Source organism: Elephas maximus, chromosome 5, assembly GCF_024166365.1.
Source record: "Elephas maximus indicus isolate mEleMax1 chromosome 5, mEleMax1 primary haplotype, whole genome shotgun sequence".
Classification (NCBI taxonomy): domain Eukaryota; kingdom Metazoa; phylum Chordata; class Mammalia; order Proboscidea; family Elephantidae; genus Elephas; species Elephas maximus.
Genome location: NC_064823.1, coordinates 30797004 through 30821369, shown reverse-complemented (window position 1 = coordinate 30821369; position 24366 = coordinate 30797004). Strand labels below are relative to the sequence as shown.

Genomic DNA, 24366 nt, shown 5'->3' with positions numbered 1-24366 from the left:
TAGATGCCGTATACTCAGTCGTCAGTTATAGATGCCGTATACTCAGTCGTCAGTTATAGATGCCGTATACTCAGTCGTCAGTTATAGATGCCGTATACTCAGTCGTCAGTTATAGATGCCGTATACTCAGTCGTCAGTTATAGATGCCGTATACTCAGTCGTCAGTTATAGATGCCGTATACTCAGTCGTCAGTTATAGATGCCGTATACTCAGTCGTCAGTTATAGATGCCGTATACTCAATCAACAGTTACAGGTGCTGTATACTTAATCCTCGGGGTGATAAAAGTCATACAACTCACACTTGCATTCACTGAAAATTAAAGTATGGTAGAATGCTTTCTTTTTATTCTTGTTTTCCTTATTCTCCACTTAATAAAAACATAAATGTTACATGAATAATTTTGTAATGGAGAAAATAAGCTTGGTGCATTCAGCTTCTAAACTGTAACTTAAAATAGAATTCTAACAACCTTTGCCCTGACAAATGCAACTTTCCCTTATGTCTGCTATCGTGTTATAACACAGTTCTAAAAAGGGACAACATTCTGTTTCTTAGCTGCCAAACTTTTTCATAGTACTTTTTTATAGTACTGTGTAAACAGTGACCAAAAACCTTAGGGGATAAGATTCAGTTTTTAAATTAACTTTATACATTAAAAGGTACTTAAAATGCTGTATTAATAATTCCATTTCTATCTGAGTACATGCTCTTATTTTTTCCAAGTTCTTATGTCAATACTTTAAAAAATATTGCAGGAAAGCAGATAATTTAAGATTATAATTGCCTGGCAAAATAATGTTTCTCAGTGCTTTTGTTCTACCTCCTAGTTCTTAACACAGTTCCTGGAGTCTTAAAAGCTTGCAAGCGGCCACCCAAAGTACAGAATTGACCTCTCTTTGCCTGGAGCAACAGAGAAGAAGGAGAGTCAGGAATCGAAGAAAATGAAATGCATATCTGGTTGCCTCCATGAACAAGGGCCTCCTTCGCTATGAGACCAGGGGAACTGGATGCTGCCCAACTACCATTACTAAATGTTCTGGCCAAAGGTTCTATAGAAGAATCCTGATCAAAAGGGAGAAAATATAGAACAGAATTTCATAATTTCATATTCTCATGGAATTCAGGCTTTCTGAATGACACTGGATGACCACTTAAACTATTGCCCTGAGATAATTTGTAAGCTTTAAACCTTAAACCAAAACTACCGCCTGAAGTATTCTTTGAACTAAACAACAGTTTAGCTTAATTAGTAAAATATGTCTGCCTTGAGCATGGTGCTTAAAGAACTATCTATATGAGATCAAAATGAAAACAGCAACTTGAAAGATTAGATGTGAAGCTTAGGGAGCAGTGACAGTTAATGGTGGTAAAATAATTTGAAAAAGGAGGGTGAGAATGGTTGCACAACTTGAGGACTGTGAATTATACATGTAGAAACAGTTGAACTGATGTATCTTTTGCTATGTATATTTTCATCAAAAGAGAAACAGCTGTCTTATAGTGGGAAGAAGATTAAACTAAAAAATAAAAACTGAGATGATGCCCCAGTTTTTTCATAAACTAAATATGTGACCTTAAGGAAATAATTTGATCTGTGTGTTCCTTACTTCTCTCCCCTATAAAATTAAGCATTTCAAATATTTTCTAAGGTCCCATTAAAAAAAAAAAAGAAGATTATAATTGTCTCAGTTTCTTAGTGCTGTTGTAACAGAAGAAATACAACAACTGGGTGGTTTTAAAGGACCAGAAATTTATTTTCTCACAATTTAGGAGGCTAGAAGTCTGAATTTAGGACACTGGCTCTAGCGGAATTCTTTCTCTATTTGCCCTGGGGGAAAACCCTTGTCTCTGCTTCTCTATCATTCTTCCTGGAGTTCGTTGGAGATCTCCACATGGCATCTATCTTACCCCCACTGGTGCTTCCTTGCTTCTGTGCCTAATCTGCACTTATTAAATCTCAAAAGTGACTGGATAAAGACACAGTCTGAACTGATAGGACCTCATTAACATAATGAAGAAAATCCTGCTCCCAAATGGGATTACAGCCACAGGTATAACCAAAAAACCAAGCCCGTTGCCGTGAAGTCGATTCCGGCTCATCGTGACCCTATACAAACCAACTCCGTTGCCATCAAATCTGTTCCAACTATAGAGACCCTACAGGACAGAGTAGAACTGCCCCATAGTTTCCAAGGAGCGCCTGGTGGATTCGAACTGCCCCCGACCTTTTGATTAGCAGACATAGCTCTTAACCACTATGCCACCAGGGTTTCCTAGTGACCAGATAGGGGTTAGGATTTACCACACATACTTTGTGGGGGCCACAATTCAATCCATAACATTAATATACATCTCAAAATAAAAATACAGACTTTTGAAGCTTTCAGTGAAAAATAATTTAATGCATAAATTTCTAAGTTTCTTAAAGGATATGATATTATGCATTAATCAGTTAACTACAGACCATTTTAATTGCTAAAGACTAGCTATATTTGAGCTATATATAAAAGTATACAGTTTCATAATGTTCATGTGATTTATTACATTAAAGGTAAAATATAAATGAAATCATTTTTGACTGAGTTGTACAATTTATTCACCCAAATTCCTAATAACATATAGGATGTGCCATAAATACACGGCAATCCCCAATGAAGGCCCAATAAGGAATAGAAAAGAAAGGGCAGATGCTGGCAGTCTTCTAGATTCACAGAATATCAGAGACAGACTCCTCCTTCACGTGGAAATGCAAATGGAGGACCAAGGTCACATACATGCAATAGTGGAGACTTGAAATCACGTTTCTAGGTTCCTAATCCAATGCTCAAAGAGTCACTGGGTGGCACGTTTGGTTAAGCACTCGACTACTAGCCAAAAGATTGGTAGTCTGAACCCACCCAGAGGCACCTCAGAAGACCGGCCTGACTATCTGCTTTAGAAAGGTCACAGCCTTGAAAGCCCTAAGCACAACTGTACTCTGCACACACGGGGTCCCCATGAGCCAAAACCCATAGCCACTAACAATAACAACAGCAATCCAATGCTCTGCCATTTGGATACTATTATTTATTGTTCTTTGGAGAAAATAGTTCCTAAAATATCTTTGTATTATCAAAAATTCTTCCTACTTGTTTTACTGTTCTGTCCTTTGAGGTCTATAGTGATTTAAAAGTGTGAAACAATAGCCAAAGTAGGATAAAAAACTTAACTTTTACTTTACTTGCAATATGTTCATCAATAGACCCCAATGCTGCCAAGGAACAATCAAGACTCACTGTGCTAAAAGTGTTAATTTAGAGGCTTAAAATACCTAGAAATCAACCATCATTCTGTAGGTTGATTTATCTTAGTCTTTAAATGCCCATCCTACCCCAAGGAGAGTCCATTTATTCAACTAAGACCTCAGTTATATGCCCAGCCTTCTGTTGTATTCATGATAGTTTTTGCCTTCCGGGAATACTAAATAGTATTTTGAAGGCAAAACACTTGAGGAAAAGAAGTCTAAAACTGACCGTTCAAGATAATTCAGGAGCTTGCAGAAGCTAGGGGCCTATTGCTAAAACTACAGTCAGGAAGAAAAAGGAATGCTATTTTATATGTTAACCCAAATAAAACCTCAACAAGCTCATTTATAGCCACATGGAGTGGAATGAACTTGGAATTTGGAATCTTGAGTTCCAGCCACATCACTTACCAGCTGTGTGACTTTAATAAGCCCCAGAACCTATAGAGCTTCTTCATCTATAAAACTGGAATAATACCTACTGACTTAAAAGAAGGATGACATGCAGTCATCGTGACATAAACTACTACAGTGAGGCAGAATTTTTTTTCTCTTCGATGCATTAAATTGCAGTGTAAATTTTGCCAAACTATGTTAACTCACGCAAGCAAGGCTGGCTGAAAAGTCAAATGCGTGACCAGTAATCCCTTCCACAGGTGATGAATGTGAAGTCCACCCCTACATAATACACTGGGGTTGGGTTTATTCTCTGCAGTCTTTTCCTTTCTTGTTAACCCCATTTGTCAGTTCTTTGACGTCCACACCTTTTTCTTTCCAATGGTACCTTTTGCAAATATACTAATCTATCAGAATATGAACACTCTACTGAATCTATTAGAATAGGAACAATTATCCAGAAAAAAGAATTTAAACAGTATTTAATAAGAGGATAATATATTCATTGAGTCATAAGTCAGGTGAAAATTTCCCTGGACCTTAACTCCACAGAACAAGATTATCCCCATCAGGACCTTTTTCACATTGCACTGAATTAGCTGTATACTTCAAAGTTTTCCGTAAGCCTAGTCAGCAGTAGCTGGTCTTGTATTTCTCCATATCCCTAAAGTTTAGCTCAGTTTCTAGCACAGAGAAAAGCAGGGGATTATAAATCAAGTGAAATTTAGAGTCTTGGGTAAAAATTAATCTCCACTAAACTAATTCAGTAAGCAAGGAAATTACTTTGACTATTATATCCACTTATAATCTAAAACAGATACACAGATATTCCTTAATGCAGTCACAGATGGGGTAAAAGAATCCACCATCTGGTTTACAGGTGAAATTACTTAATTGCATCTATGATTAGATATGTGCACTTGTCCAAAATGTAAGAATTTCCTATTTTAGAGAAGGAAAACATAAAATCAAGTTAGGTATAATCTTCAATCCTTTCTCACTGGAAATTGACACCATTCTACCTTTGTTCTTAAAATACAGCATCAAAAACAAAAACACAGGCTACTAAACAAAAGAGCTTAAAGCATAGCTATTATTTTTCCTGAATAAATATCTCATAGTTAATTACAGCGAATGGAGTAAGGGGTTTCACTTGAAACCCATACAAAAAAGTAAAATTTATACTAAGGAATATGAAATGTTAAACAGTGATGACATAGATACGGCCTTGGAAATGGCATCCATCTCCAAAGCAAATTCTCACAAGGAACGTTCTTGGATCATAACTGCTCAGGTTAGGTTTATTTTTCTAGGCTGTTGCTAACACAGTGACATGCTTAAAGAGGCTCTGTCAAACAATGGAAACACTTTTTTCTTTTTTTAACTGTACTAAATAAACCCTTTTCATAGATGCCAAATCAGGGTATCTTTAAGTTTTTTTTTTTTAATTGCAGTAATGATGGCAATATTAATCAGAGAAGCAAATAACCTAGAAACGAGCAAGGCATTTACTGTAGAGGAAAATAATTTAAAATGCTTTTCATATTAAGAATAAAAATATCCGTGTTATACATTTGCCTTTAAGAAATACACTCGAAAACTTCTTAAAGAAATTACCCTGATTATACATAATACCTGCTGCCGTCGAGTCAATTCTGACTCACAGTGACCCTCTAGGACAGAGTTGAACTGCTCCGTAGGGTTTCCAAGGAGTGGCTTGTGGATTTGAACTGCTGACCTTTTTGTTTGCAGCCAAGCTCTTAAACACTGTGCCACCAGGAGCCTGATTAAAAAAAACCCAAACCCATTGTGTTGCCATCAAGTTGGTTACGACTCATAGCGATCCTATAGGACAGAGTAGAACTGCCCCATAGAGTTTCCAAGGAGCATCCAGTGGATTCAAACTGCAGATCTTTTGGTTAGCAGCTGTAGCACTTAACCACTATGCCACCAGGGTTTCCAGGCTCTGATTACACATAATAAATACATAATATCAGCATGTCCCTTATTTTCTATTATTTAACTATAATTGCTTGGTTTTTGGTTCTGGCTTAAACAACTGAATAAACCATAGGGCTGTTTATTGAAGTGTGGATGAATTAACAGAATTAGGGATTCTGAAAGATCAGGAATTTCCTCTCAGACATGTTAAATTTGAGGTTTCGATGATGCACCCAAGGAAAGAAGTCAGGAAGGCATTTGGATATGCAATTATGGGGCTGGAGGTGCAGAAATGAATGAATGAGAGGTGGAGTAACAGCATAGTGATTAAGAGTAATGACTTGGGTGCCAGATTGCCTGGGTGAACCTAGCTCTGCCGTTTACTAGCTGTTGACATTAGCAAGTTGCTTAACTCTGTGTCTCAGCTTCCTTATATCTAAAATGGGGATAATAAACAGGTTGATGTATTAAATAAATGAACATATAGAAAAAACTGGTAAGTGTTGTATAAATTTTGACTATTATTATTCTCATCAGTAACAACAGCAGCAGCAGTACACAGATGATATTTAATCTTGGGGAGAATGGGGAGTTTAGACAGAGAAGAGAGGAGACTCTAGGGCCAAGCCTTCATTGATTCAATATTAAAACCAAAAAAATCAGTTGCCATCTGGTCGATTCTGACGCATGGTGACCCTACGTGCATCAGAACAGAATTGTCCTCCATAATGTTTTCAATGGCTGGCTTTTCAAAAGTAGATCACCAAGGCTTTCTTCTGAGGTGGCTCTAGGTAGACTCAAACCTCCAACTTTTTAGTTAGCGGCCAAGTGCATTAAGCATTTGCACTACCCAGGGACTTCAATATTAGAGTCAAGAAAACAACAAAGGGAACTCACAAAAGCCTGTGAGGTAGGAATAAATACACCAGATGGTGTCATGCAAGCTATCAGAGAAGTCTGTCAAGGACATGCGAACACACATGACATACAGACTTTCATCCAGCCTGTTGGGATAGCATAGCAATAGTATTTCCCTAAAATTAGTGGCTTCCCAAGTTTAGGTCCAGTTAATCTCCCCAAAGAAGAAAGACTTTTTATTTTTTCCCTTAAGTACACCCTTTAGGGATTTCTTCCTGGTGTTCCAGCAACCATTTTACAAACTTTATTTTTATCTCCAAGCCTATTTACACAAATAAAAGTATTTCTTTGAATAGATGATGTCTTCATTCAAACCAGAAGACATTCCCATGTAAGAGACAGTACTCCTTCCTAACCATAGTATATTCAGAGATGTCCTATTCACTGAAGGTCTAAGGAAAAAGGAAGGACTTTCTGTAGAGAGAGACTGAGCAGAGGCCACAGTAATGTCAAAAAACATTTACCTGGTAAGTATGCAATGTCTTGTGCAACATTAAAAGAACAACGTGTGTGATTTTCTCAGGTGGAGCTTCTCCCTAAGTCAGATGCCAAATACAAGCTAGGATGCTAACCTCATCTATCTATTACCTTAGAAAACACAGAGATAAGGAAAACCTCACGATGGCAGGGAGGCAGCATTTGGTTAAAACACAAACAACTTTGGAAAACAAAAAGCAGTCTGTGTACGCATTTGGTGGTGGTGATGGTAGGAGGGAGAGGCCTGTACTAATATTTGAAAGCTTTCTTCAACCAAAACACTAAATACCAAGTTTTATTTTGAAAAACATGTTATGGATTAATTTCATGGTTAATGCCAAATGCTGATAACAAGCAGGTTACAGGCTCTGGCTTTGCGTGTGAACAACTGCTGAGTTTTGTTCTGTTCTGTGTACACTTAACCCAGCTCAGCTGTCCCAGGTGGAGGGGCACGGTGGAGGGGATTTTGCTAGTGTGTAGTTGAAACCTGTGCAAACTCACTGCCATGAATAAGGTGCACCCAAAACTGACACTGCTCACTGGAATAAATCCCATATATCCCACACTGATGCACAATAAAGTTGCTACCTAGAGTATGGGGTTATTTTATATATGCTAGAGGTTTCTTTCAAAGTAGAAATGCTGTTTTATTCTGATTATGAAAATGACAGATCACTGTAAAAAGCGTCAAGACAGGGCACAAACATCTTAGGTGGAAGGTGTACATCTATAACAATCTTACTCCCTGAGAGAAGCTGAATCAAATATTCGGTATAACATTTTTTCAGATGTATTTATGTTAATATATTTCCTCCATTTTATTGTTGTTGTTAGGTGCCCTCGAGTCAGTTCCGACTCATAGAGACCCTATGCACAACAGAACGAAACACTGCCCGGTCCTGCGCCATCCTCACAATCGCTGTTATGCTTGAGCTCATTGTTGCAGCCTCTGTGTCAATCCACTTCACTGAGTGTCTTCCTCTTTTCTGCTGACCCTGTACTTTGCCAAGCATGATGTCCTTCTCCAGGGACTGATCCCTCCTGACAACATGTCCAAAGTATGTATCCTCCATTTTAGGATTCATATTTTAAATGTCTCCCATTTCTGAAAGTCTCCCATTTCTGAAATCTATACGCACCCTAAAATTGATATGTCCATGCAACAATATGGATCATTCGCAAAGACTTCAGGCAAAGCCAAAGAGGCCAGTCTCAAGAGGTCACGTACTATACGTGATTCCATTTATATGACATTTTAAAAAAGGCAAAGCTACAGCAATAGAGAACAGCTCTGTGGTCGCTAAGGTTTAGGGATGGAGAGAAGGTGTGAGCACAAAAGAATGTTTGGGATGATGGAAGTGTTTGAATCATAAATGTGATGAAGTTACCTAAATCTATATCTGCATTAAAATTCCTAGAACAAAAAGTCTATTTTATTGTATGTTCATTAAAAAATAAACTAAAAAGAAAAAATCACATAGCACAAGGTTAGCTTATAGAAAAAAAATTTTTTTTTTTCTATAGCAGATATTAAATACTAGCTTTATATTAAAAAAAAAAATTCTGGGCACACACAAAAAATTGATATGTCCAGTTACAATATGTTTGTCTTCTTAATAGATAGTGTTGTCGTTGCTGTTAGCTGCTGTGGAGTTGGTCCCCGACTCATGGTGACTTGACGCACGATGGAAGAAAATGCTGCCCGGTCTTGAGCCATCTTCACCACCAACTGCTAATCAGACTGTTATGATCCATGGGATTTTCAATGGTTGATTTTCGGAAGGAGATCTCCAGCCCTTTCTTCCTAGTCTGTCTTAGTCTGGAAGCTCCACCTGCTCAACATCACAGCAACATGCAAGCCTCCAACTGACAGACGAGCGTTGGCTGCACATGAGGTGCACTGGCCCGGAATCAAAACCCGGTTCTCCCCAGTGGAAGGTGAGAATTTTACCACTGAGCCACCAATGACCTCAATATATCATGCTACACAGCAGTTACAAAGAATGAGGTAGCTCCATATGAGGCGACATGACACGAAGAAGAGCCAGACACACTACATGAAAAAAGGAGAGGGCAGAAGAGTGTGTACAGTATGCTACCATTTATCTTTCCTTTTTTTTTTTTAAAGGGATACTTATATGCTGGCAATGTGCATATTTCACTTCTAGAAGGAATCACAAAGAACAGGTGAGGGTTTTGTGTAAAGGGGAAAGGAACTAATTTTCATTGTATACTCTTTTTGATCATTTGAATGTTTATGTTTTACTTATTTAAAAGTAATTGATACTTTAAAAAGCAAAAAATAATACATATCATTATAGATCATGCATATGAAGTCAACATATAAAACCAAAAGCAAACCCAAACCTGCTGCCATCAAGTCAACTACAACTCACAGGGACCCTACAGGACAAAGTAAAACTGCCTCATAGGGTTTCCAAGGAGCTGCCAGTAGATTCCAATTCCCGACCTTTTGGTTAGCAGCAGAACACTTAACCACTGTACCACCATGGCTCCAACATATAAAAAGACATACCAAATCCATTACAGTGTTCTTCCCTAGGGAGGACAGGAGGGAGAGGAATGGGCCTGGTTAAAGAAATGAAAACACATGTCTACAGAAAGACTTGTACACGAATGTTCATAGCAGCTTTATTCATAATAGCCAAAAACTGGGAACAGCCCAGATGTCCATCAATAAAGGGCTAGATAAACAAACTGTTATATCCATACAAAGAAATACTACTCAGTAATAAAAAAGGAACAAACTATTGATATATGCAGCAACACAGATGGCCCTCTACGATATTATACTGAGTGAAATTGTGTAAATATTGTGCTCATACAAAAGATTGCATACCATATGATTCTATTTATATGGTGTCCTAGAATAGGTAGAAGAAACCTATAATGAGAAGAATCAGAACAGTGGTTGGCCGGGTGGGGGACAGTCTTGTAGGAAGGGGCATGAGATAACTTTCTGGGATAAGGGTAATTGTTCCATATCTTGATAGAGGTTTGGGCTACACCAAAAATCAAACTGAAACCATTACCATCAAGTCGATTCCAACTCATATTGACCCTACAGAACAGAGTAGAACTGCCCCATAGAGTATCCAAGGAGCGCCTGGTGGATTAGAACTGCTGACCTTTTGGTTAGCAGCCATAGCTCTTAACAACTATGTCACCAGGGTTTCATAGATAAATGCATTTGTTAAAACTCAGTGAATGTTTAAGAGAAATGTATTTTATAGTATATGAATTTTACCTCAAAAGGAAAAATAGTCTATAAGCGAATACTAAATTCTCGTTAATGATATGTATGTTAGAGTATTTAAGGGGAAGCGTACTGCTGTCTGCAATTCACTTTGAAAGGCATGAAAAAAATAAGATGGTTTGACGGATAGGTGGAGTGATATATAGTAAAAATAAGAATAGCTAAAGGTAAATGGTAGGATCCAGGGTGTCAGATATAGAGATGCTCACTGTAATTCTTTTCAAGTTTTCTGTATGTTTGAAATTTTTCATTAAAATATTGAAAAATAGCTAAAACATACTTCTAGTTAAGTTGTTCTTTAAAACATACACACACACATTTTACATAGCATGGATCTCTTTGTCAATACATATTGGTCTACTGTATGACGAAAAATGATTTTAAAGAGGAGTTTATGAGCATTACATTAAATTGCTGGGGCCATCATATAAGGAACATGACTTAGAAAAAAGTAAATACTGAATATACTTCTTGATTTACAAATATGAGACCATACTGCATGTAAGATTGACGTCTAGGAATAGCTCAGTGCCTCTCCTGTACCCCAGTCTAACCCAGTTCACCCGACTCCCCAAAAGAAGAGATGGCAGCATTCCACTCCACTCAAGGAGAATGAGTATTTCAAAGGGGATACAAGGAACCATGCACATGCCCACCGTCCCTCTCTTTCTTCCTTCCCTGAGGTGAGGTGAAGGCCCCACTAACCACAGCTCACTCCTCCCCTTCTCCACGACCCTTTTCTCCTGGTATCTACACCTGGCACAGCCAGACCAAAAAGAGGACAAATCTGCTCTCTCTCTTGCAGACACTCTGTCTCCTCCGCAGGTGAGGCTAGCGGTGCATTCGGTCAGCCTTTCCTCAAAAAAGTCATTCGATCCGAGACTGAGGTTTATGTTGGGAGGGAAAGATGGGGCTTTTTCCTTTAGAGCAACTACAGGAATCCAGGACTCAGCCGAACTTACTGGAATACTGCATGGGGTTTACAGTCAAAGCTCCAGCCAGAAGTAAAGCTTTTCTTTACTTCCTATTTGACTCACTCTGCTACGGTGCCTTGCGTACCTGTGTTTATGAGGGTGTCCACTGTTTGCGAGCATCGAGAGAAGAGGTGGTGGCAGTATAGGGGCAAGTTAGGTTATTTCTGGATGTCCTGATCACAATATTCATTAACAACATCCTAATGTCAAATATTTTAAATGTACACCATTTCTTGATCTTTTTTCCCAGTTAACTATATATTAGGCATACCTTTAAGTTCGTACATACAGATTTATCTACCTCATGCTTTCTAATCATGCTGATTTTAAGCTGGTGTTTATGAGCATCCTGGCCCAGTGATGATTAAAGCAGGTGCAGTAAGGCCAAGAGGACACTGGTGTTTCAGTGGTAGAATCCGCACCCTCCATGTCTGATTCCCAGCCGATGCACCTCATGTGCAGCCACTGTCCCTCTGTCGCTGGCGGCTTGTGTGTTGCTATGATGCTGAATGGGTTTCAGTGGAGCTTGCAGGCTAAGGTAGACTAGGAATATAGGTCTGGATATCTATGTCTGAAATTTGGTCAGTGAAAACCCTGTGCATTACAATGGGCTGATCTGCAATCTCATCATGGGGGTGGTGCAGGACCAGGCAGGACCACTCATTCTGCTGTGCATGGGGTCACCATGAGTTGAGGGCTGACTAGACAGCAACTAACAACAAGTAAGACCAAAGGCCCTGTATCTATTATCTTGCTGCAACAACACTGAGATGTGATGGCCCTGAACCAGAGCATAAGGGCCTCAGGAGATTCCTTGGCATTTGTCACAATGTGACATTCCAAATTTTCTGTACATATGCAGTTACAACAGACCAAAGAGTGACTCAGTTAATCAGTGTTTAGTGTACATCATCGCAAAAAAACACAGCTTGTCAGACATTTTTTATCCTAATAAATGGAATCAGTAGATGTTTTTACATTACGCGTACTCCAGTGTTCTGAGTATAATACAGAATCATGCTTCAAAAAATAATGACGAAAGAATTATTTTGGAATTGGTAAATTGAGTCACGTTTATTATTCTTACCTCATTTGAAGGAATTGTGGCAAAGGGTTTGATGACAGCAGCTAATGGGATCTGAGCTTGCTTAGCCATATCCGACGTGCACGGGAAACAGTATGTTGTACAACGGATATATCGAGGACTAGCATTGCCTGAAACGTTCAAAGGGACGCACTTGAAATTTGCTTAGAAAACATCTACCCTAAAATATTTAAATATTTTAAAGGTACTTCCAGATAATGCATTGCTTTATTTGTAAAACTTTCTTCATGATTTCTAAAAATAAAAGTGAAATTCTACAATGTAACGCACACGGTGTCATGTCCAATCCTTATATTGCCTCCGCAAGACAGGTATTCATCCTCACATTTTAGAGAGCAATACTGAGACTGAGAGAGATGACCAAGCCTCCTGCAGGCTGAAAAATGTCACAGGTCTTCTGACTTCTTCTCAAGTGCTCGATCCCCTACTGCTATCCTGCCAGGTTTCCAAGGTGTTGCAAGCAAATTAAACCAAAGCAGAGCATGAACTGGAGTCCCTGGGTGGTGCTAACAGTTGAGAGCACAGCTACTAACCAAAAAGTTGGTGATTCGAAACCAACCAGAGGTACCTCAGAACAAGGTCCTGGTGATCTGCTTCTGAAAGGTCAGCCACGAAACCCTATGGAATGTGGTTGTGCTCTGCACACGTGTGGTCCCATGAGTTGAAACTAACTTGCCGACAACCGCCTAACTGGTTAAAAGCATGAGCTAATTCAGACCCATGAATTAAAATAAAGAATTTTCTTAAACTGACGGATATATTGTACTAGATACCACCAGAAACTCTCTAGACCTGTACAAGCAGGATCTCCTCAGTACTTGAGTGGTTAAAGGCAAATCGGACCCCATTACCAGCTGTAAGGGGTTCTACACTGGTGATAACATTACTAAAGGGTATCAGCAAACATGCCTAAAAAAAAAAATGGTCAGAAATTTAAAAACCTCAGTCAAAAATAGAATTGAAAGTAAATACCTTGGTCTTGTATCACACAATCTGTAGTGACCAGGGGAGGAACCTGGCCTCTGGTGTTGGTGGCATAAACTTGTCCCCCTCTGGTGGCTCTATCATTCTCAATCACTTGGATCTGATAAATAAGACGTCAAGAGCAAGTTAAAGTAAGTTAAGACACTTCCCAATATTCAACGAAAGAAATGTTCTCTCTCTGTCATTCACACACAAAATAACAGGCGTTTTCTAAGTCCTTTGAGTTCATTTCATACGAAATTCTCATTGAGAATCTACCATGTCTTTATTCCATTTTTGTTTATTTTCACAATTTTAGACCAGTAGTTTCCCAAATTCTATTCTGTAGCACTGAGCTCTGACCTTGACCCTTCAGAGAACTTTATTTTTATTTATTTATTGGGACAATAGGAATGCACACACACACAACACACATAAAAAGATTCTGACAGAAAAAAATTTAAAACAACTTTTTAAAGGAAAACATCCTTCACAGTTAAAAAATAAAACTCTAAACAGCTAAAAATCATTAAATTCAGAAGAAATAATTTACAATATGTGACCTAAAGAAGGGGCCCTTGTGGCTCAGAGGTTAAGAGCTCATCTGCTAACCAAAAGGTCGGCAGTTCAAATTGACCAGCAGCTCCTCGGAAACCCTATGGGGCAGCTCTACTCTGTCCTGTAGGGTCACTATAAGTTGGAATCGACTCGACAGCAATAGGCTTTTTTTTTTTTTTAATGTAAAGAAACCTCACCTTTTCTCCTCAAATCTTTTTAATTTGACTTTTCAAGTTTCCCTCCACCCCTACTTTTGAGACATAATGAACAAACAGTATGAACTGTTCCTCTATGAATTTTGTCTATTGTATAAAAACCAAAAGGGCCAAAACTCCCTAAGCTTTGTCCTCTAACTTGGAAACATATTTCTCTACTAAAAGCATTGATCAATGGAGACTTTATAAGAGATAAAAAAAAAATATATTTTTCTGTTGTAAATATCTAGGGATGCAAATAATCTCATAGTACGAAGTTAAGTTGAAAACAAAAGGCAATCCAAACAAGTATCTTCCTCCTACCCTTGCTCATCACCCTTCCCTCACTTGTCTCCTTCAGAGGAGAAAACAGAAAAGACAAGAGGCAAGGGAGGAAAAAAAGGGAGATAAGAAGAGGAAAAAAGGGCACAAACAGCATCATTCAGACTGGAATAAGGAGCTTTGGAGAATATGCAGTTTTTATATTCCTAAAGAAACTATTAATAACATGGAAACTCTCTTCTGCCAAACTCTGAAATGTTACCTTCTCCAGTCTTCCTTCCCATGCCATCCAATGCAGGTCCCAGCTGGCATGCATAGCATTAGTTTCATAGAATGTAAAACTAGAGAGAGATTTAGCCTGCTATAAATCTGCTCATTTCTGTCTTCCTAATTTCATAGAATTTAAGTCCTTATGAAATTAAAGATATAGACTGTGTTACGTACATAACTACTATATGCAACGTAGATGAGACTAAAAGCCACCATGGGCAGGGAAAATAAGCAAACTGAAAAATCGAAACACTAATTTCATACCACAGGTTAATCTAGTTGATTCAAAATTGGAGTAGTTTTTATATTATTATTAACATTTATTTTAATCACTTCAACCAAGAGTCAATTATGAAAGCCAGATAAAAGTCATAATAACCCATATATGGTATTGAACATAGTTCTCAATCCTAAAATAGACTATATTTCCAAAATATTTACGTTTAAGTTAGTCATTTGCAATTTAGAAAGCACTGTTCCCAAGGCAACAATGTTATAAGTGATAATTCTATTTCTAAATCACTCCACATTTTGGCTGGAATACTACAAGGAGTAAAATATTATAACTGTTCTAGTAAATTTAAAAACTATACTTCCTATGCATGTCCTTGAAAAATAGGCTTAGAGATAAAATGATAAAACAAATTTCAATACAGATTTTGACTGATTCTGTTCTTAAAGAGTTTTTGATATTGATGACAGTGATTCTCGATAATGCAAAAATTACCTCAAAAATGTATAGATTTCTTTTTCTTTCAGAAGATGCGTCACGAGAATTACTTCCACACTAAACTGCTACCAACAGAGTATTCTAGGTTCATAAAATAAAATCAAGAGAAAAACAGAAAATGATTCTCCTGTGATAAAGGAACAAGAAGTATACAGGAGAAACAAGAAGTTAAGACGTGTGAGTATACGTAAGATAGGCTGCTTTAGGCAGAATTATTTGAACTTCATAGTGATAAGAGAAAGGGAAAAAGGAAGACCTCAGCTTCTGAATATCCCTCTATGGATTCAGAAAGAGACAGTGATACTAGTTTCCTCACTTTCAAAATATGAATAATACCACCATCCAAAAGGGTAGTAATAAACACCTCCTAACTCAGGACTCAGGTGTAACAGGAGTTTAATAAATGTGATTCCGTATCTTTTTTTCCAACAACTTCACAATGCAATTCTGAAATAAGAGTTTATCACCGTGGATACTGCAATAAATGAAGAATTGTTTTATTAAAAACTGCTGAATAAAATATGTACATTTTACATGAACAGATCTAAAAGAGGAAAATAATGTTTCTTTTCTTTTATTGTCTTCCTTTTATGCTTAGAGTATTCTATTTTATTACAAATACAAGATAGTTTATCAGACCAAGGTACAACCTGAACAAGTTTCCTGATGGTAAAAAAAGCTAATGTTAGGCTCTGTGAAAGAATTTAGTTGGCCAAAGCATGCTACTTCGGTGTAAGGAACCTAAACAAGCTCCATTTGGCATTGCTTGATATTTTATTGCTTTTAAGATAAAAATAAATGCTGGACTGATTTCTGTGTATATATTTCAAAGGGTTTGGCTGAATCATAGTATATACTGCTTATTGCTTTTTTTGTTAACATTCGTTCAACAAATACCTGAATGCATACTATGTATCAGACCTTTCTAAGTGTTAGAGACAAAGTCACGAACAGAACAAAATCCTTGCCCTCAGGGAGCTGACATTGTGGTGTGGAAGACACGTAATAAATAAATAAATGTACAAATAAGGTACGTTCTATGTCAGGTAGTAAAGAAGACCTGTGAATAAGGAGTGATATGGATGGGGTGTCAGAGAGATTGCGGATGAGCAGTAAGGGTATAAAAGAAATGAAGAAATGAGCCAAATCAGCATTACCTAGGCTTGGACCATGATGGGCAGGTAGGGCAGGACCAATAGGATTAGTTAAAGGACTAAATGTAAGAAGTTAGAGAAAGAGAGAATCAAGGATGACTCCAAGTTTTATTTGTTTGTTTTTTACCAGAGAAACTGGAAGATTGAGGGTAGGACCTGGACTTCAGGGAAAAAGACTTGACCTCAAGTATTCACATTCTCATTTAAAGCCATGAGAATGGATTAGATCACCTAGAGTGCTGCTACTTAAAGTTTAGTGTACCTAAGAATCATCAATAAAGGCACTGAATTTATATTTAAATTTGTTTAATTCCCAACATATGATAGCATTAATACTTATTACAAATTATTACAAATCTTCACATTTACTATCAAATAAACTTTGATTTTTGACAAGGGTACTAAGTCCATTCGATGGACAGAATAAGTGGCAGAAAAATGACATAATTCTCCTTTTGGAGAAAGTGTTCTTTTCAATGTGACACTGCAGCATCTCTCATCAAAAGTCAGAGTCTACTTCTCTCCCGCTTGAATCTGGGGTGGTCTTGTGACTTGCTTCGGCCAGGACAATATAGCAGACGTGGTGATGCTCCAGTTCTAAGCCCTGGCCTCAAAAGTGTGTTAAAACAGATTCCAAGGCTCCTCTCCCAGAGATTATAATTTAATAGGTCTAGGGTGGGGCCTGGAAGACCCTGGGTGGTGCAAATGGTTAAGTGCTCAGCTATTAAGTGAAACATATGTGGTTGGAATCCACCTAGTGGCACCTCAGAAGGCCTGGTGATTACTTCCGAAAGAGCACAGCCATTGAAAACTGTATGGAGCACAGCTCTACTCTGCAACATATAGGGTCACCATGAGTCGGAATCAACTTGATGGCAACTGGTTTGGTTTTTGGTTGGGATGGGGTCTGATAACATGAATTTCTAATAAACTCCTTCCCAGGTGATGCTGACTGTGTCATCCTGGGAGTGTGCTTTGAATAGTGTTGACCTAGAGAGTAAGTGTTGATAGAGAAGAAGGTCCAAGGACTACGCATTGGGGTACTCATATATTAGGCGATCAGAGGATGAGGTAGCGACAGCAACACAGACAAGAAAGAGCCATCAGTGGGGTAAGCAGAGACATAAATGATAGGGTGGTGTCCTAAATACCAATGAAAAGTGTTTTAAGAAGAATGAACAGATGTGTTAAATTGCTGCTGATAGGCAGAGACAGATGAAATCTGAGAATTACCACTAGACTTGGTTATGGAAGGTCATTGGTGACCTGGACAAACAGCATTGGTGGGGATGTGGTGACGAAATCTAAACAGGAGTAGGTTCAAGAGGGATAGATGAGATGAACTGGAGACAACAAGTATAGGTGACTCTTCCAGAGAATTTTTGCTATAAAAGAGAGCCAAGAAACAGGGAGGACACTGAAGAGAGATTTGGGGAGGGGTCAAGGGAGGCTTTTTAAAATTAAATATAGGAGGTATTATAGGGCATTTATATTCTATTGAGAATGATCTATACCGAGAAAAGTTGAAGTATATATTCAAATAAATATAGAAGATCCAGGAGAGAGAGAAGGGTTGTTCCTAGGAGATAAGAAGGGATAGGATCTAGGGCACAAGTGGAGGTGATGGCCTTGGTTAGGACAACTTATTCACAGTAACAGGGGGAAGAGGGATAAATAGGCATATATGCAGGGGGTGTGGTATTGGAGCAGAAAGAGGTTCTCTTTGGATTGCTTCTATCTTCTCAGTCAAATAAGAAGCAAGGTTATCATTTAAAAGTCAGCAAGCAAAAGGTGAGTTAGGGGTTTGAAGAGAAGAAATGAAAGCCATCTAGGAAAATGAGAGAGCCACTGGACTTGGATGATGGTTGTTACAGATTGAATTGTGTCCCCCAGAAATGTGTGTCAACATGCCTAGTCCATGATTCAGAGTATTGTGTAAATAGTCCACCATTTTGTCATCTGATGTGATTTTCCTATGTATTGTAAATCCTACCTCTGTGATACGAATGGGGTGGGATTAGCGGCAGTTATGTTAATGAGGCAGGACTCAAACTACAAGATTTGGTTGTATCTTCAACCAGTCTCTTTTGAGATACAAGAGTGAAGGGAACAGAGAGACACGGGGACCTCATACCACCAAGAAACAAAAGCCAGGGGAATAGCACGTCCTTGGGACCCAGGGTCCTTGCGCTGAGAAGTTCCTCGACTAGGGAAGATTGATAAGGACCTTTCTCCAGAGCCAACAGAGTGAGAAAGCCTTCCCCTGGAGCTGGCACCCTGAATTCAGACTTCTAGCCTCCTAGACTGTGAGAAAATTAATTTCTCTTTGTTAAAGCCATTCATTTATGGTATTTCTGTTATAGCAACACTGGATAACTAAGACAATGGTCTTCACACCTGCTACACATTAGAATCACCAGGGGTGCTTTTCAAAATTCCAATGCCCAGTCCATATCCCAGTTCAATTAAAACAAATGGCAGGGTTGGAGGAGGACAGGAGTTAAAAGCTCAGCCAGTGATTCCGATGTATGGCCAGGTTTTAGAACCACAACACTAAGGTTCACCTGAGTTTAGTAATCACAAATTGAAAGTGAGACTGACAGCATGGTATGCATTTTTCACAAGTCACATTCCACTTCCCAAGTACAGGCCAGGAGTAGGTAGAGAAATGGTTTAACCACAAATGGGATTCTTAAAGGCAAATTCAGAGGAGGGAGGGGGCAAAGGAGTTGAGGGTATAGGATGCAAAGATTCGTCATAGTGATGGATCATGGAATCTAAGCTGGATAAACAAAACCAAAAAAACCAAACCCACTCCCTTCAAGTTGATTCTGACTCATAGTGACCCTATGGGACAGAGCAGAACTGCCCCATAGGGTTTCCAAGGAGCAGCTAGTAGATTCGAACTATCGACCTTTTGGTTAGCAGCCTTAGCACTTAACCACTGTGCTACCAAGGCTCCAACTGAGGTTAGGGTACAAGAAAAAATATGTGGAAAAAGCAATTCAGTAAGTTGGAAGACCAAGGAAATGGAAGACCCATATACATAAATATTAAAACTGCCAATCAATAATAGTAGCATGAATATCACTGGAGAGGGTAACTGTCATCCAGAAGCTAAAACCTCAGAGAATGAGGGAGAATGAACCAGAGAGTCTGTAGATGTTATATTTAAGCACTTTAATAAGAAGTCAAAATGAATTCATTATACATATATATATGTTATTTTTTTAACTAGAATAATCAAATAATATTAAGCCATAAAAGCACTGACTGGCAATACAATTATCAATAAAGGCACTGAATTTATATTTGAATTTGTTTAATTCCCAACATATGATAGCATTAATACTTATTACAAATTATTACAAATCTTCACGTTTACTATCAAATAAACTTTGATTTTTGACAAGGGTACTAAGTTCATTCGATGGACAGAATAAGTGGCAGAAAAATGACATAATTCTCCTTTTGGAGAAAGTGTTCTTTTCAATGTGACACTGCAGCATCTCTCATCAAAAGTCAGAGTCTACTTCTCTCCCACTTGAATCTGGGGTGGTCTTGTGACTTGCTTCGGCCAGGACAATATAGCAGACGTGGTGATGTGCCAGTTCTAAGCCTTGGCCTCAAAAGGACTTGCATCTCTGCTTAAATCTCTGCTACTGCCATGTGAACAAACCAGGCTAGCCTGCTCCACAACATGACCCAATCATCCCATTCAACAGCTGGGTATCAAATACCATACACGTGAGTGAGGCCATCCTACACCACCCAGGGCCCAGATGCTCAGCAAGCCCAGCCAAAACCAGCCGAGCCTGGCCCAGAATAGCAGAACTGCCCAGCTCGCCCACTGACTCATGAGCTGTAATGAACGACAGTTATAAGTGACTAAGTTTTGTGGTGGTTTGTTAGGCAGTGAAATTTAACTGATACAGTATTTCTTTGTGCCCCTCAAGTTTATTTTTAACTTTTTCTACCTATGCTTATAAAACAAAGACCAAAGTTAACTGCACCCAATTTCATTTTATCCAAAAGGATTTCATATTCCCGTTCATCACCATGAGACTTGCAGTTTTATGTAGGGGAGGAATATATACCCCTGTCCCATTGACACTGAGTTTTGCTGTCTGACTTACTCTGGCCAAGGGCATGTGAGCAGTTGTGACATGTGCCACATCTGAGTGAAAGCATTAAAAGCATTAAGAGCACATTTCTGCCAGCTCTCTTCCTTTTTTTCACTTCTGCTGTGACGACAGATGTCCTCAGGAGAAAGTATTCCTCCACCCTGGATGCCAGAGTGATAAGGGGTGTGGATCAAGGTCTAAAGCCAGTCTGTAGCTGCTGCAGCCTCTGTGTAACTTAAGTGACTTCTGCTGTCGTAAAACCTGTTGCCATCGAATCGATTCTGACTCATAGTGGCCCTACAGGACAGAGTAGAACTGCCCCATAGGGTTTCCAAAGAGCGCCTGGTGGATTTGAACTGCCGTTCTTTTGGTTAGCAGCTGTAGCTCTTAACCAGTACACCACCAGGGTTTCTTGTTGTAGACCACTAAAATTCCAGGATTATTTGTTACACAGAATAACCTAGTGAAAGCCGACTTAATATAGTTACTGAAGATCAGCCTTCCAAAGCAAATTATTTCAGTGGAAGAGAGGTTTTAGTTTTAACTTTATATAAAACTATTTTGATTTTTAATATGTAAAATACTTTGTTCTTTCACTCTCTATTGGTATCCTAAAAGTTTGCCTCACCCTTACTGAAAAGGATCCTTTAGTTATTTAAAATACCACTTTTATAGAACATACTATCACTGCTACTTACTCAAAAACATCAGTAGATATTGCCATTAAGAAGTCTAGATGATACAACAAAAAAAATCTACAAAGGCTGTTTCTCCCATGGAGACCCCTGTGACTCCCCCATGCATGCACACATACATACATGCATACGTACATGCATACATATATACAAGGAAGGAAGCTTTCTCTAGTATTATATCCTAACTTCTAAAATAAAAGACAGGATAAGTGCTAACCAACTGAAGAGATTCTGAGAACAATGAATGCAGATGGTACTTTGTCAGGGAGACTGCGGGGCTGAGAAGAGCACTTACTGGACTGGGAATAGAGTCAGGATCTAGCTTCTTCTGGGGCTGGGGCGGACCAGCCATCTGTGCAGGACCTCCTCGGAAGCCTCCTGGGTAGGAGAGCTGGGCACCTGCCATCTGAGGACCATAGCTGGCTGCTTGAAGACAATTTTAAAAAGAAATGACTGTAACCATAAACATCAGATATAGGGCTCAGAGACAATATTATGCTACATTTTTCATTTTATTAAATACATTCTAATTCATTTTTTAATTTATCTAATTAATTATTTAATGTATTCTGTTTTCTACAGGGAGTTAGGTGTGAATATCTGTGGCTTCCCCTTTCCTTGCTGTTGCCACACTACTCAAAAACCACGATTCCTAAAATGTAAGTGATAGATGCCTAGTAACACAGGAACAAACATTTTGCATCAAGGGTCCTCCTAGGTAACCCAGAGCCTTCCTCCGAGCCCGGCCCACCTTACCCTGCTGAGGAGGATATCCAGCGCCCAGGGTCTGTCCCGGAAGAGGTGGGGGCTGGTACTGGGCATTCGGAGGAGTGGGCCCAGGAAGCCCATCTGGCCTGTGCAGAGACAAAGGTGAGGGACCAGGGCCATTTAGTGCAGTGGGTGGTGGTGGAAGAACCTGAGATCCAGGCTGCAAAATGGACGGCTGTGGAGGTTGAGAAGGACCCTGGAATGGTGCTGCTGATGGAGGGCCAGGGGGGCCCTGGCTGGGGGGGCCCATACCCGAACCTGTAGGAGGAAGAAGACCAGCCCACTTAAACGGCACGCTTCTCAAATCTTTAACTTCTACAAAGCACACTACAGGGACAGTTGTTTTTCTGACGTAAAGCAAGAGGCCACTCTTCTAAGTCACATATTTTGCCCCAAGATGGAATCTTCATTCGGAAAGTGATAGGAATGCTCTTTGGGGCATTTTATATAGCTGGAGAATTTAAAAAGGGTAAAAGCAACATTTATAACTTTAGTGAGAAAATTAGTGGGATACATTTTAACTCAAGTTGCATTAACTTTACATGACGCATGCCATTAATTAAGGAATTATTTCTGGTACAAAATCTAGAAAATTATGCAGAAGACAATTTTATTACATATGAAGCATTATTTAGGTAACACACATTCAATAAATTCCGTGCATCTTGTGCATGACTTGATCAGATGGACTGCAGAGCTAGCCAGAAATAACCAGAGAGAAGGGATGGGCTGAACATGCTTTCCAATCATTTCAGAAATAGCTGTGAAACCAGATGACTTTTTCCTTCCTCTAATTATGTGAAACTGAGATGTATCTTTGGAGACATTATTCATTTTGAAATCAGTTAAAGATAGGAAATATTCTGAGGAGTTTTTACCAATACTTCAAAAAATTAATTTTAAGTCAGATGGAAACATTCTTCATCAAAACAAACGGCTGGCCATTGCTGCTACTGCACTGGAGATTTCTACAGTTCCTAGAATATATAGCGTTTCCATTGATGTAAATCTCAGTACTGTAACTGTTTTTCCTCCTATTATTCTCTTTTCTGCCATACAACATCTGAGTTTCCATTCTTCCCATGATCTAAACGCAGAATTAAAATGCACTGTGAAACAATGCTTATTATATTTTCAATTTGGGGGCCCCATAATAAATAACACAAGGTTAAAACTACCCTCGTATACACTGAATTGCACATGTAGAAACTGCTGAATTGCTGTTCATTCTGCTGTATATATTCTCAATAACAAAAAATAAAATAAATTATATATTAAAAAAAACTACCCTCATATTTCTGAAAATAATCTCACTATTCTCATGCCTGGAAACCCTGGTGGTGTAGTAGTTAAGTGCTCACGTTCACTTGTGAAGTCAGCATTTTTTTGTTATCTGAACATAAGGTATTCTGAGGGTCCTCCAATTACCTGGAAATAAATGGCAGCATGATAAAGGAAAAAACTAATTATAGTCATACATAAAACAGATGGTTTATATAAAAGTGTCTAGAATACTACTTCAATACAGAATGCCAGTTATATCTACTTTAAAGATGAAGGAAATCTTTCTGACTGAAAATAATCACGGCATAAGGCAATGAACACTAAGAATGAAACTTGTACCATAGTTGTTAATTTGCATAGCATTGAGCTGATTGCCCAGGTGGGTGACGGATGAAGTGGACACAGGACTTGGATAAGCCGACTGTGTAGAGGATGAGTATGGTACATAGGCGGGTGCTGCGTTGTTGACTGGTGGAGGGCCTGGAAATCTGAGAGAAGAAAAAGGGTGTTAAACAACATCACAGACTCTCATAAGCAAATGACACATGACAAATGTCAATAACTTTTAAAATTAAATAAGCCTGTTAAGTAAGCACTAGGAAAACGGCTTATTATAAACTGGACCTTTAGTTAACCTTGATGTGAGCTCCAAGTGAGTCATGTAGTCATCTCCTATCTATGCTCACATGCTGACCATATCAAGATACTGAGCAAAAGAAAATCCTCCGTGACTACAGAAGCAGCTTTGGAAATCCATTCAGGGAGGGAGCCTACTAAAGCCTCACATATACTAGAGTTAATGATCAACAGAGCAGAAATCAAAAACTAAAATGCTTTGTGCTTGCAGCTCTACTATCATTCTGCATATATCCTACCCAGGTTTTAAAACAAAACGTCACCTGCACTATAATTTGAGTGTGCAGGACAGTCCCAATAAAACAGTATTTGAAATAAACAACTCAGAAGTTTT

The 24366-nt window shown here is 38.7% G+C and overlaps 1 protein-coding gene across 3 annotated transcripts in view; it reads right to left on the bottom strand.

Annotated features, from left to right (window-relative positions):
* The window catches only part of SEC24D (SEC24 homolog D, COPII coat complex component), a 110821-nt gene that overhangs the window by 67392 nt on the left and 19063 nt on the right, over window positions 1-24366 (bottom strand). For 2 of the 3 annotated variants that reach the window (XM_049885427.1, XM_049885426.1), the window contains exons 4-8: window positions 23736-23884; window positions 22101-22370; window positions 21640-21770; window positions 13347-13458; window positions 12357-12484 (exon numbers count right to left, since the gene is read on the bottom strand). In XM_049885427.1, coding sequence (XP_049741384.1) covers window positions 12357-12484; window positions 13347-13458; window positions 21640-21770; window positions 22101-22370; window positions 23736-23884 — 790 coding nt within the window. The remainder of the gene's footprint in view (window positions 1-12356; window positions 12485-13346; window positions 13459-21639; window positions 21771-22100; window positions 22371-23735; window positions 23885-24366) is intronic. The other variant, XM_049885428.1, reaches the window with a different exon arrangement.